Source organism: Natator depressus, chromosome 1 (assembly GCF_965152275.1).
Source record: "Natator depressus isolate rNatDep1 chromosome 1, rNatDep2.hap1, whole genome shotgun sequence".
Taxonomy (NCBI): Eukaryota; Metazoa; Chordata; order Testudines; family Cheloniidae; genus Natator; species Natator depressus.
This window is the reverse complement of record NC_134234.1, coordinates 245,064,460-245,079,707: the sequence shown is the minus strand read 5'-3', so window position 1 is coordinate 245,079,707 and position 15,248 is coordinate 245,064,460. Positions and strand designations below refer to the sequence as shown.

General features: G+C 43.3%; 1 protein-coding gene across 1 annotated transcript in view; it reads left to right on the top strand.

Annotated features, from left to right (window-relative positions):
- TMEM178B (transmembrane protein 178B) overlaps window positions 1-14,231 on the top strand; it is a 325,002-nt gene extending 310,771 nt beyond the window's left edge. Inside the window, exon 5 of the mRNA XM_074940013.1 lies at window positions 12,418-14,231. Within this exon, the coding sequence (XP_074796114.1) occupies window positions 12,418-12,668 (251 nt within the window). The 3' untranslated portion in view covers window positions 12,669-14,231. The remainder of the gene's footprint in view (window positions 1-12,417) is intronic.
- Window positions 14,232-15,248: the final 1,017 nt, after the last annotated feature.

The following is a 15,248-nucleotide window of genomic DNA, read 5'->3' as shown; positions in this document are numbered from 1 at the left end:
ATACACGTTCCCCAGGTGTACACTACAGCTTGTGTATTTACAATTCAGTACACATGCAGTGCTGCTGAAATAATACACAACAGGATGCATGGTTACCGTGGTTTACTATGCGTGCCTCCAGTATGCTGTGATACATGAGGCCAAAGGCCAAATGCAAGAAGCACCCAACCAGCAGATATATGACACGATAACAGCATTACTATACACCCCGCTGTTTATTGTGGGTCTTAGTTTTTAAAAAGTGTATTAAATTCCAACCCATGTGGGTTTATGGTCTCATAATGACACAGCATGGGAACCCTGTCAGCCAATCAGATATCTCCTTCCGCCCAAGCCTTTTTATAAGGGCAAATTTAAAGTAAATCCTTTGCATTCTGCAACCTGTCTGTTAGCTGATGATGATGCGACAGTGTATAATTAAACAATAATTTATATTCTGTGCAAGTGTGCACAGAGCAATAAAGTGCTCTCAAGAGCCGTGTGCCGCTGAGGCATTCAGTCCATGCCCAGAAGGAGTTTACTGCAAAGCTGCTCCCTCACAACGGAGTTTGTCACCAAGGAGCTAGGAGCAGTATTGTTTTATTCTTTAATAATTTCAGGATTGTGATATAATTTAACTAGTTAATGGGACATCTACCTCAGGATCAGAACTCATTTTGTTATTTATTTGTTTCATGTACCTGGAACAAAAAATCTTGTAGGGTAGAGAGAGGCTGAAAATGATGCAGCTTCTGTTGTGATGTGGGTTTTTTCATCCAGCTCTATAATAAAAGATCAGATGACGACCACAAGACTAGCACACTCTCCAAAGAAATTAATAACCACAAATAACAACCAATAGCAACAATATCCAGAGACAGATCTACAGAAACACTTTAAAAAACGAAACTCACATTTCAGTGAGAATTGCCTGGGTTAAATAAAGGGATGCTATCATCTTCTAAATCAGACTTCTGTGGGGCTGTTCTTACCTACTAGAGTTGCAAAGTAACACCTGAGGCTCTTATAACTGTAAGAGATCAGAGAGGAAAAAAAATCTCTGTTTCCACCCCTAGTTTATTTATCTTGCACATTTGAAAGTACAGTCTGTTCATGAGTCAGTTGCTGCAGTTGTTTTTTTGGGAGGCGCGGGGAAGGGGTGTGTGTCTTTCAGTCAGGCACAGAAGAGATATTTTTTAAAAACCAAGAGGTAAATGTGATTGTCGAGCCACATAACTTTTGAGGGGTCTCAGGGGCAGGCATAGTACTGTTAGCCGATGGCCAGGGATGTTTGGTGAGGTGCCAGCTATGCCCGTTTATACCATCCGTGACTTTAACCGCTAGGACGCACTGTCCCTTCGCGGCGGGCAGCCCGGGCTAGGCTGACGGATGCCCCAAGGTCCTAACCACCCGTGACTTTAACTGCTAGAGCTCAGAGCTCCTTCGCAGCGGGCAGTCAACACTGACTGACAGGTGCCCCAATGGCAGCACTAAGAGCCTCTCCACACCCGTGACTTTAACTGCTAGAGCTCAGAGCTCCTTCGCAGCGGGCAGTCAGGATTGACTGACAGGTGCCCCAAGAGTTTGCCCCGTGGAGGCGGCACAACTCAACGCTAGGCTCTTAGTACTCTCACCTAATGGCCAGGCTTTATAGCCAAAACGGCTGAGGTTCTTTAATTGTGTTGGCTGCTTCACAGTAAACCAGAGAAACAAGTCAGGCTTATGCATAAATGGTTACCAAAATTTATTAAACTAGATTCTAATCATGTGGTTACAAAATTGCTAGTGCCTACTTATTTAAGTGTAGAGATGTTACACACACAAACAAGTTACAAAACTGAAGCTACAATCCCAAAGAAAGAAAACAAAGTATAGAGCTCTATTTCAAAATATGTGTACACTAAAGATAGGAGATCAGGTGTGGGTGCTTCTTACCCTCCTTGCATCTCTCGATTCCAGCGGTGCCAAGCCAGGATCGGTCACTCAATTCCGCAGAAAGACGAATAAGGGACAAGGCTCAGGGACCCTCTTAGCTGCAGAAGCCTTGGGAGGCTGTCACTTATCTGACCAGCAGATAGATAGTGAAAAGCACTCAAAAATCATGGTGCTGTAGGTCCCCTACTTATACCTCTGTACTCCTTTATTCTCTTTCTCCTTTCTATGCTAAATTGGGGCTGGTCTGTCGGGGTGACGCCAGCTCTCGCAAGAGTAGTTCACACTTGCAGGGGAGAAACAATAAGTTTCGACTACTGGACACTTCTTTTATCAGGGTAAATATTTTCCCACCTAGGATGTTGGTGTGTGTGCATCATGCTGTTTTAGTAGGGGCTAAGAGCCATGTCTGTCACAGCGCCTCTGCCTGCTGTGAGCCCAATTGTTGTATACGTTCCCAGAGGCACATTGTAGCAGCACACCTGTGCTTCTCACAGCTTCAAAGGCTGTGCTGGAGCGCCCTAGTGTCTTGGCTCCCGTGTGTTTCCAGCAATGCTGGTCTGAGAGGGGGGGCTGGCTGTCTGGCTACAAGTACTGGAAACTACTTGTAACTATTTTAGGAACTGACTAGCTTTCAAATCCATGGTGTCTCTTTAAGGTGAAGGAACGAATTCCACTAATATTTAGCTTTTCATCCTTTATCTAAAGCCTCAGACACAAATACTAGCCACAGGCATGTTTAAACAAAGTTGTCGTTAGCAGGGTTCTGGCACAGTGGCAGCATACAGAGGTTCCTCTAGCTTTCCAGCTTAGGCTTCACACAGGTGTAGAGGGCAAGGAATTGACGCATGGCTGGGCCACAGAGCAAATACAAGGGACTCTATAAAACTAGTTACTTGGTAATCAGAATGGAGGAATGTATGTGAGAAAGCAGAAGTGCAGGTGTGGAGCAAAACCTTAAACCAATTCAGCATGGCTACTGCTGGCAAACTGAGCTGTCTGTGTCTAAACCAGTTCAGTACAACTGGTTCACTTCCAAATGGTGCAGTTCTCTAGTGCAGACAAGGCCTAAAAGATTTCGTTGTAAGCTAGCTGATCCATCAATGTACATGGCCACCCTGACCACTGAGGAGAGGGGCTTGGTTTTTTTGGTACAAGAGCCATGTTAGCAAATCATGCTGTAGATCGCCTAGAAGGGTTGGCCAGCCTGGTAATCAGATGATAACAAAACCTCCCTACCTGAACATCTCTGCAGCCCTGCTTGATACAATCATGCTGAGAAATGGCTGTAACTAGCTCCACACAGTACTGCGTCCAATATGGAGAGGGCAAAAGTGGACTCTCGAACCACAGTCGAAACTCGTGCATGGTTTTCCTCCTCTGCAGCTCTGAATATCCTCCATGAAAACTTATCCAAGTAGGGTCCCCAGGTGCAGTTTCTCTTTTGGGTACCTGGAAGTGGGACCTCATGGCCCCGCTGCTGTAGGCCCCCAGAACCAGTTCTGAACCCCCCACCCCCACCCCCAAGACATCGCAGTGGCTTAAGCCCACCCTTTCTCAGAACACTGGCTTTGTAGATTCTCTAGTTTATAATTTACCCCTTCTGGGACATGTGATCCTTGAAGCAAATAGGCACAGACATTGCAAAGGGTTTCTAAAAAGCGATCACTCTTTCCTTTAGATGCACAAAAGATATATAGATCTAAGCAAAATAAGAAAACACTTGTGTGTGATACCCTGCCTCAGTTTACTCACCACTCAAGTGTTCTCTGGGATTTGGTCCGGATTCTGGGACTTCTCTTCTTCAACACATGCTTCTTTTCCTGTTCTGGTTGGTGAGAGACAGCTACTCTGAGCAGACCTAGTCCTTTTATAGACTTCCAGACTCCTTTGTTAGGTCAGCCTTAACCCCCTGGTCAGGTGATCGACTGCCTGGTTACCAGCCCACCTGAGTATACTGGGTCTTCTGAGTGCCTGATAGCTCCCTGTCTCTATTTGAATGGAAGACCATGGAGGTTTAAGAGTAACAGCCGTGTTAGTCTGTATTCGTAAAAAGAAAAAAGAAAAGGAGTACTTGTGGCACCTTAGAGACTAACCAGTTTATTTGAGCATGAGCTTTCGTGAGCTACAGCTCACTTCATCGGATGCATAGCATATCGTGGAAACTGCAGAAGACATTATATACACACAGAGACCATGAAACAAAACTTCCTCCCACCCCACTGTCCTGCTGCTAACAGCTTATCTAAAGTGATCATCAAGTGATCATCAAGGAAGGCCATTTCCAGCACAAATCAAGGTTTTCTCACTCTTCCCCCCACACACACACACAGACACACCTACAAACTCACTCTCCTGCTGGTAATAGCCCATCCCTCTTTGAAACCTCTCTTTATAATGCGCATGATAATCAAGGTGGGTCATTTCCAGCACTAATCCAGGTTTTCTCACCACCACCCCCCCCCCCACACACACACACACCCCCTCCAAAAACCACACACACAAACTCACTCTCCTGCTGGCAATAGCTCATCTTACAATGTGCACAGCAATAATCCAAGTTTAACCAGAACGTCTTGGGGGGGGGGGGGGTTGTAGGAAAAAAACAAGGGGAGATAGGCTACCTTGCATAATGACTTAGCCACTCCCAGTCTCTATTCAAGCCCAAATTAATAGTATCCAATTTGCAAATGAATTCCAATTCAGCAGTTTCTCGCTGGAGTCTGGATTTGAAGTTTTTTTGCTTTAAGATAGCGACCCTCATGTCTGTGATTGCGTGACCAGAGAGATTGAAGTGTTCTCCGACTGGTTTATGAATGTTATAATTCTTAACATCTGATTTGTGTCCATTTATTCTTTTACGTAGAGACTGTCCAGTTTGACCAATGTACATGGCAGAGGGGCATTGCTGGCACATGATGGCATATATCACATTGGTGGATGTGCAGGTGAACGAGCCTCTGATAGTGTGGCTGATGTTGTTAGGCCCTGTGATGGTGTTCCCTGAATAGATATGTGGGCACAGTTGGCAACGGGCTTTGTTGCAAGGATAGGTTCCTGGGTTAGTGGTTCTGTTGTGTGGTATGTGGTTGTTGGTGAGTATTCGCTTCAGGTTGGGGGGCTGTCTGTAGGCAAGGACTGGCCTTTCTCCCAAGATTTGTGAGAGTGTTGGGTCATCCTTCAGGATAGGTTGTAGATCCTTAATAATGCGTTGGAGGGGTTTTAGTTGGGGGCTGAAGGTGACGGCTAGTGGCGTTCTGTTATTTTCTTTGTTAGGCCTGTCCTGTAGTAGGTGACTTCTGGGAACTCTTCTGGCTCTATCAATCTGTTTCTTCACTTCCGCAGGTGGGTATTGTAGTTGTAAGAATGCTTGATAGAGATCTTGTAGGTGTTTGTCTCTGTCTGAGGGGTTGGAGCAAATGCGGTTGTATCGCAGAGCTTGGCTGTAGACGATGGATCGTGTGGTGTGGTCAGGGTGAAAGCTGGAGGCATGTAGGTAGGAATAGCGGTCAGTAGGTTTCCGGTATAGGGTGGTGTTGTTGTGACCATCGTTTATTAGCACTGTAGTGTCCAGGAAGTGGATCTCATGTGTGGACTGGACCAGGCTGAGGTTGATGGTGGGATGGAAATTGTTGAAATCATGGTGGAATTCCTCAAGGGAGGTTTAACAACCCTCCATTGTTAGCCCTGTGTCTCCACCCTTTGGAATTTCACACCAAGATGGAGGTAAAAAGACAGCAGAGAAGGCACAGACCAGTCTTACAGTCATCATGGAGTTTATAGTTTGATATAGATAGGTACAGAGGGTTCATAATATCAAACAGAATTAATAAATAATAATAGATAATAAATAATATAGATTCCCCAGATAGGCCTCGTCAAGATTAACAGAGCAGTGGTACCTCACAAGTACTCCCGGTGAGTTCTTACACTCCTCTTTTTCAAGATAGAGCTTCTGTTATTACCTTTTATTGATTTAATAGCTAGACAAACACAATTAATGTGTAGTAACAGGCATTGAACCTCTCCCCATTATCAGGGCAACCATTTTCAAAACCAGATTGAAAGGAAGTAGCTACTGGATGTCAAACAAAGCAACTTCTGTGGTGTAGACACAGCCTTAGATGAGGCTTGCTGTCTTGCCTGACAGAAGCATTTCCCAATTAAATGTTATTTTTCCTTTATCAAAAATATTGTTGTGGCTTTATCTCATTCACTAGTGTTTCATTTGGGATGATCCCACCTCCTCTCACAAATCTCAGCCTGGATTTCTCTGCCCCCATCAAACAGAATTCAGTTTATTCCACTCCTGTCAGCTGTGCTGGAGAAGTCAGTTTTTCTCCCCCCAGTCCCGCTTGGATGCCAACACATCCCTGGCGGACTGTTATTACTGCCTGTCATTCATATTCTATCCGCCAATTCCATGGAGGGGAGATTTAAACCTCAGCCCATCTGCATTCAGTTCTGATTGGATGATTATCCCAAAGCTGCAGAAAGTGTTTTTGATAAACAAATAAAAATTCTATATTGCCACTGCTGTCCTGGGACGCTGACTCATTAGTAAACATGGAAGGGAAGTACATGACTGATTGCAAGAACCTATCAGGGAAATTCTTTAGGATTTAATTTTTTGCGGGGAAGAGACTGTTACAATGAATTGTTCATGAAATATGACAGTCCTGGAGGCTCTGAAGTCCTGTGTCTGTAGCGTAGGTACAGTATCATGGGCAACAGTAGTCTACTTTCCCCTCACACTGGCCCAGCAGTATGTCTAACCCTGACTTGGAGAGACCACTTCTTGGGGTGGTTCAATCTCCATACCCATTCAGTCCAACAATGGTGCCAATCAGGAGGGTGGTTTTATGTCATGTGGGCATCTGTTCACTAGGTATTGGACTGCAGGCCCCAACTCATTTTGCACTGGTCCCCAAACAACCCAAAACACACCAGCATTCAGTTATTATCTGTAGCCCTGGTACCTCTTACATCATGAGGCCTGATTAATGGTAAGTGGGGCCATCCGATTTCTGACAGTTGAATCTGAACAGCGTGTGGGATTCACACACTGGACATAAAATTTTCTCGAGCCAGCATGATTCAGCATTTTTTGTGCCTTGGTAAGTTACAATAAATAGCGAGATAATGGCATGTCATTGATGGATGCTGGTAAATTGGTGTTTAAAATATTGTACATGACATCTTACGTAACCCAGGACAGTGGAGGGGTATGGAGCCAGGCACCAGCAAATTGTTGCGCATACTACTGATTATTTATTAGCTCAGTAAAAACACAGAGTTTGATCCAGGGACAGAAACAGCATTTTTAATGAGTTTCACATTCATGGCTGGTTTTACTTTCCATTGTTTGTAACTTTCTCCTCATTAGTATTTGTTACGTGGTGGTGTTTAGACCAAGATCTGAGCCCCATTGTTGTGGGCACTGTACAAATACAGTCCTTTCCCTGAAGAGTTTGCCCTTGAGATAGATGAGACGAAGTGTAGGAGAAGGGGAGTACTTCCTTCCTTTTCGTATTTAGCAACCACATGGTTTCAAACTGGCAACCCAGATTTTCCCTGATACCTCCTCTCACAATCCTATGTCTCTAATGGAGCTGAAATTATCACATTCCTTTTAGCAAAGAAGGGACTCTTTTGCCATTTTCTAACCACAGCCCTTTGAAACAAGCCACAGAGCTTAGTTTATAGCTCGGTAGCTCTGCCATGCACCTTCCTCCCATCACAGTATAACAGCCAGGACGGCCTGCCACACAGGGACTACTGCACTCCTACCCATACAGCCTCATGTTAGGAGGATAATCCATTTAACAAGGGAGGATGTGGGGGAAGGGACTGGGATTTCTCATCAAACAAGTGGGTTGATTTCAGAATAAAGACGAGAGGATCACCTGCTGACTTCTGGGAAGGAGGCCCTCCAGTGCCCTGCGTCTCCTGCTGTTGATTTTCAGATGGTGTGACACTTCTCTAAAGATGACCCTAGAGCCTGGGGTGTGCCTGCAAGATATTTGGAAAGATCTGGAGCATTTAATCTGGGGTGATTCTTAGGTATTTACCCTCTGGGACAGGGATTGTCTCTTCATCTGTGTCTGCACAGCACCCTGCACAATGGGGACCTGATCCTAATTGGGACCATAAAACGTTTATTATTCAGGAATGTCTGGTCGCCATGTATAGAATTTGGCCAGAAAGACAAAGTTCCCCTCAACCGCCCCTTTGTTAGAGGGGAAAATGAGGGTTAACATCAATGTATTTTTCTCCTCCCACTGAGGTGAAAAATCAAATTCCTCCCATTCTCCTTCCTATGCCTCTGCCAGGAGCTTTCTGGGCCAAAGGACACCATCAGTGCATTAGAGGAGTGAGTCTGACAGGCTGCCAGCAAGGTTGACTTACCACACTACAGGGGACCTTCTGTCATGGGCGGCAGTGCAGACTGAATGGCCAGAGTTCTGAAGGCGTTTGCTGGCAGCTGGCTTTGTGGGTTTGTCTAGAGAGAAGTCAAGCCAGTGTGTATCATACTGATATATAGTTTCAGATACATCAGGGAGAGGGAGAGGAAATACATGGGGCCAGGGTCATGTATGTGGGAGGCAGGGAGATAAAACCAACAGCAGCAGAAATATATGGAGGCTCTTTGTCTCTGTTTGTTGGTCTTCGTTTATCCTCAGAACAGGGACAGGTTCAGAGCATCTCTTCCTTTCAAGAGTTCTGTGAAACCTTTAGCTCCAAAGAGCCCAATGCCCGCTTACAGTAAAGTTCTGGCAGCAGGTATACTCCCAGAGCGATGTAAAATAGCCTCGGTGCAAGTGAGAATCAGGTCCAAAAAAGTGTCGGGGTAGGGGACCAGTTTTGATCACTCTTTGTGTGTACCTTCATGCCAAAGGAAAACATTCAGAGTTGTGGTCACAGCACTCCACTCTGTTTGTACGACACTGGCCAGAGCGTTCCGTGCTGTGCAGCACGGGATGGGTTAATGGCTAGCATGCCCAGGCATTTGCATGAAGAAAATGTGAGCCAGAACTAAGGTCACGCAGGAGGTCAGTGGCGGAGATGGAATTTACATGGAGATCCTAGATTTGTTTTGCTGTAGCCTCTAAAAAGGATTTTGGCATACTGGCATGTCCCTGTGTGCCAAGGATGTCCTTTGGTATGTGTTCTCCCCAACACCTTGTCTGGTTGGCTTCAGCCATTCCAGAAATATTCTACTCTAGCATAACTCCACTCATGCCCGCAGAATGGAGTGTGTACAATTCACTGCTTAGCTGCAACTAGCAATGGTAAAGAAGAGGAAGAAAAAGAGGCAAAAGTAAGAAGGAGAGAGAAGAGGAGTAGTAAGAGAAGAATGTGGAAAAAGAGAGAGAGAGAAGGAACTATAATAATAACATGGCCCTGACTGTGTTAGGGGGGAAGTAAGGAGGAAAATTAGACCATTGGCTCTACTGTGATTTTGGCTATCATCTCTAGGGAGAGGTGCTCAGATTCTGTGGTAGAATTATAGGATAGAAAGGCCATCGAGAGGTCAACTAGTCCAGGCCCCTGCACTCAAGGCAGGACTAAGTATTACCTAGACCATCCCTGACAGGTGTTTGTCCAACCTGCTCTTAAAAATCTCCAATGATGGAGATTCCACAACCTCCCTAGGCAATTTATTCCACTGCTTAACCATGCTGACAGGAAGTTTTTCCTAATGTCCAACCTAAATCTCCCTTGCTGCAATGTAAGACCATTGCTTCTTGTCCTATCCTCAGAGGTTAAGGAGAACAATTTTTCTCCCTCCTCCTTTTAACAACCTTTTATGTACTTGAAAACTGTTATCCTGTCCCCTCTCAGTCTTCTCTTCTCCAGACTAAACAAACCCAGTTTTTTCAATCTTCCTTCATAGGTCATGTTTTCTAGAACTTTAATCATTTTTGTTGCTCTTCTCTGGACTTTCTCCAATTTGTCCACATCTTTCCTGAAATGTGGTGCCCAGAGCTAGACACAATACTCCAGTTGAGGCCTAATCAGTGCAGAGTAGAGCAGAAGAATTACTTCTCGTTTCTTGCTTACAACACTCCTGCTAATACATCCCAGAATTATGTTCACATTTTTTGAAACAGTGTTACACTGTTGATTCATATGTAGCTTGTGGTACACTATGACTTCCAGATCCCTTTCCATAATACTCGTTCCTAGGCAGTCATTTCCAATTTTGTATGTGTGCAACTGATTGTTCCTTCCTAAGTGGAATACTTTGCATTTATCCTTATTGAATTTCATCCTATTTACTTCAGACCATTTCTCCAGTTTGTCCAGATCATTTTGAATTATAATCCTATCCTTCAAAGCACTTGCAACCCCTCCCAACGTGGTATCGTCCACAAACTTTGTAAGTGTACTCTCTATGCCATTATTTAAATCATTGATGAAGATATTGAACAGAATTGGCCCCAGAACTGATCCCTGCAGGACCTCACTTAATATGCCCTTCCAGCATGACTGTGAACCACTGATAAATTCTTTCTGGGAACAGTTTTCAAAACAGTTTTGCACCCACCTTATAGTAGCTCCATCTAGGTTGCATTTCCGTAGTTTGTTTATGAGAAGGTCATACAAGACAGTTTCAAAAGCCTCACTAAAGTCAAGATATACCACATCTACCACTTCCCCCCTATCTACAAGGCTTGTTACCCAGTCAAAGCAAGCTATCATATTGGTTTGACAAGATTTGTTCTTGACAAATTCATGCTGACTGTTACTTATCACTTTATTATCTTCTAGATGTTTGCAAATTGATTGCTTAATTATTTGCTCCATTATCTTTCCGGGTACAGAAGTTAAGCTGACTGGTCTGTAATTCCCTGGGTTGTCCTTATTTCCCTTTTTATAGATTGGCACTATATTTGCCCTTTTCTGGTCTTCTGGAATCTTTCCCATCTTCCATGACTTTTCAAAGATAATCGCTAATGGCTCCGATATCTCCTCAGTCAACTCCTTGAGTATTCTAGGATGCATTTCATTAGGTCCTGGTGACTTGAAGACACCTAACTTGTCTAAGTAATTTTTAACTTGTTCTTTCCCTATTTTAGCCTCTGATCCTACCTCATTTTCACTGGCATTCACTATGTTAGACCAATTACTACCAACCTTCTTGCTGAAAACCAAAACAAAGAAGTCATTAAGCACCTCTGCCATTTCCACATTGTTGTTTTTTCCCCCTCAGAGAGCAATGGGCCTACCCTGTCCTTGGTCTTCCTCTTGCATCTAATGTATTTGTAGAATGTTTTTGTTACCCTTTATGTCTCTAGCTAGTTTGATCTCATTTTGTGCCTTGGTGATACATTATAAGAACACACTATAGACAGATGGTTCACTCCTGTGAAATTTGAAGAGGTCTGTATTTAATTTGGTGAAGTTGGGGGGTGGGATCGAAGAGGAAAATCAAGCTCATAAAGGGAGAGTAGCTCAACGAAACCTCAACTAAAATGAGACTCATGTCTTTCCATGACACTTATTATCTGCCAGAATTACACACACAAGCTTCTCATGATGCAAGTACTCTTATCCTCTTTTGCAGATGGAAAACTGAGGCAGCAAGTTTCAGGGCTTATCTACACTTGAAGTGTTACAGCAGCATATCTGGAGCACTGCAGCTGCAGCACTGTAGCGCTTCAGTGTAGATATTAACTATGCCGATGGGAACTCCCATAGAGGTGGTAACTAGGTCAACAGAAGAATTCTTCCATCGACTTAGTGCTGTCTACACTGGGGGTTAGGTCGACTTAACTACATCACTTGGGGGTGTGGATTTTTCACACCCCTGAGTAATGTAGCAAGGTTGACCTAACATTTTAGTGTAGACCAGGCCTCCGTGACTTCCCCAGTATTACAGAGGGAGGCAGAGTCCAGGCTAGAGCAGCAAGGAGGATGGATGTTCCGTTTTGCAAAGGATTTGGAGATTTCAAAATGTTCAGAATTGGAGTGAAAACCAAACAATTTAAAATTCTCTGTGAAGAAAAATTCCCCAAAAGTGTTATTTTAGGTGGTTCAGAATGTTTTGTTTTGAGAACATTGAGATTTTCAACTTTCAAATGATGTAATATATTGCAAAATTTTTAAAAAATGAAAAGTCACGTAAAATTAAAAACAAACATTTTAGTCAGAAATGGTTTGACACGGTCAGAAGTTCCCCTCCCCTTTTCTTTTTTCAAAACAAAATACCAGTGAAATTGCCTTGATTTCACAAAGCAATTTGATTTTGATGGAACAGCATATTCCAATGGAAGTTTCTCCAACCAGCTCTAGCCAGGGCCAATGCTACAGCTCAGCAGTTCCTGGCATCCAGTGTGACCATGCCTCTTTTTGTAGCAATTCCTCCAGCCCCCAGCCTTTCAGATATTACCTTATGATCATGCTGCCTCTCTTTTAGATAGCTGGGGAATGCTGCTTTTATCATTCTAACCTTTCTTTATTCTTTCCCTCCCTCCTTCCCCCTCTCTTGTCCTTCTCCAGGTACCTTCTGCATCATTTCACTGTGCACATGCGTGGCTGGAATCAACTTCGAGCTCTCCCGCTACCCCCGCTACCTGTATGGACTTCCTGATGACATCAGTCATGGCTACGGCTGGTCCATGTTCTGTGCATGGGGAGGCCTGGGCCTCACTCTTATATCTGGCTTCTTCTGCACCCTGGCCCCTTCTGTCCAACCTGTCCCCAGGACCAACTGCCCCAAATCCAGACCTGAGAATGGGACAGTGTGCTAAAATAAATAAATAACAAACAAATGTGTGTGTGTGTGTGTGTATATATATGTATACACATACATACAGCTATATTTATCTCAAACTGATGCCAGTGCCAAGGTAGAGCTCAGTTCAACATGGCACCTGCATCTCCAGAGGACTTTCTGTTGCTTCGTTCTTTCTCACAGAGATGGGAAAGCTTTTCTATAACATGGCTCTTCCATCTAACTCTTAACTTCAGTGTCATAATGTAAAGGTCAAGTGAAAATACTGTTGCATCTATCTACTGCCACCTGGGGTGGGTGGGGAAGCAGGTTATATGGAGGATGTGAAACCTGAGTCTGTACAGGACATGGGGAACCAAAAACTATCAACTGCAAGGCAAGAGGAGAATACAAGCGACAAGCAAAGAAACAAATCAACCATTTGAGTCACCTCTAGAATGTAACCTCCTCGAGGCCATTTTCAAACCCCTACCACCTTTAAAAAAAACAAACCCATCGTTATTTTTCTTCCTGCCTAAAAATAGAAGACAAAATTGACAGACCATTGGGGGGGGGGCGGGGGAAAGCATTTTCTCTTTGCCTGCCAAACTTTAAAAAAAATAAACAAATAAAATAAATATGGAACAACAAACAAACAAAGAAGAAAAAAACCATGAGGACATTTCAGTGGATGTTCTAACAATGCCGTTTTAATCTTCCAGCTGCCTTACATCCAGGCTTAACATGGAGGCTGAACTGCTAACAGAGACGCAGTGGGGGGCCTTTTGAAATGCTGTGATACATGTGTTTATAACTCTATTTTCCCTTTTTTTTAAAAAAAAAAAAAGAAAAGAAAAGAAAAGAAAAATTTAAAAACATTGAAATGTGATCGTCTGTAATCCATCCATGCTGTGTTTGTAGCCCAAGAAAGAGGCATCAAGACTGCAGAAGTGCGAGGGAAGGCACGAGTTCTGAGACAGCCTGTCTCCTTCACTGGAGGTTTTGGTTTTTTAACAGAACAATGGAAAATTCAGGATGGTGAATACCAGGAAAGAACCATCCAGGGAAAGGGAGGCTGGGGAGCCCTTGCAGTTGATTTTCCTGAATATTTATTTGAGTGGGATTTGTTTTATTTTCCATTTTGGAAATTAAAGACCACTGGGCAAAAGCCATTGCAGAGGAGAAAAGGGGGACAAGTTTTTGTAAGGGAGAAATAAGTGGTGCCTCTTGTTGTGTCCAGGTATGCCAAATAAGACCTTCCCACATCTTGTCATTGGAAACTGCCCCATTTCACTGGACAATCTCTTCTTTCCATTTGGGAGAACACTCTATACAGATGGAATAGAATGGGTCAGATGCAGAGAATGAAAATCCATTCCCCATGAGCTCAAGTCCTGTATGATATAGTTGTGAATCCACAATTAGAATTCTCTCTCTTTTTCTGTGTGTGTCTCTCTCTCTTTTTCCTGCTTCTGCCCTATCTGCCATCCCCTTTCTACTCTGCTCCTCTCATTGTGCAGCTCATAGATCCCAGAACAGCTAATTTAGCAGCTAAAACCCAACTGGGGAGGAATAAGTCATCCAGGGAAGCTAAATTTCACCTGAAAATCTAGTCGTTCCTGCTGTGGAAGGTGTGGCTGGCAGGAAATGCAGGAGAGAAGGCACCAATGTAGTAACTAACAGGGAGTCAGAGGATGCTCTTACTGAATAGCCATGTGAAGGAGTGTAGAGAATCACTCCCTTGAGGCATCTACTGACAAATGTGCAGGGAGGGGAGAAGAGGTGTGAAAAAAAAGTTGTTAATTTAAGACCAATCTCTGCAACTGTTTGTTACATGAATAGTTCGTTCACATCACATGTTCTAGTTGGTCGAAGATAACAAATATCCAGGGCATCTAAACAAAAACAATTGGCAGAAGAGGCAATCCATTTGAAACAGAATTTGCTCCAGAAAAAAAAAGGACGTGTTGACTTCCAGGTCTACAGTGCTGGGGGGAGACAGTGTTTTGCCTACTTTTTAAAAAAAATAGTCATTCTCATACAATACGATTATAGAGACATTGTCAGTTGTTCCCTGCACGTTCTTTCCTTTCCCTTCCCATGAGTCTTTTTGTTGTTTTTGTTTTATTAATCTGGCCCAAAGAAATGAAGACTCTTGGGGGCATGTCAGAGTAGGATTGATTTGTTTATCTTTTATTCTCACTAAGCTGCTTGGTTTTTTGTTAGCTTGATTTGCCTTTTACGTATTCCACAATCAAAGCAAATCCAAGCTGCCAAATGACAGTGTTCACACTAAAGTGCCACCTTCTGTAGGTGAGTTTTCGTTCATTTCGCTTGCAAACGGAGCTGGTTGAAACGTTAAAAAAAATTGAAAAGAGTTTTGTTTTCTAAATGGACCAATTTTTTGTTTTTTGTTTGTTTTTTTTTTTAATTTTTAGCAATTTTTAAAAATTAAAGTGCTTTCAAAAATCATGTTTTTTTAAATAAAACTGGTTGGTTTTCAAAATTCCTACCATATGACTAAGCTGACTAATTAACATTGGTAAAAGGGGGAAAAAATAAGAAAACAGAAAATTAAAAGTAACTGAAAGCAAAAAATAATAAATGGAAAACAAAA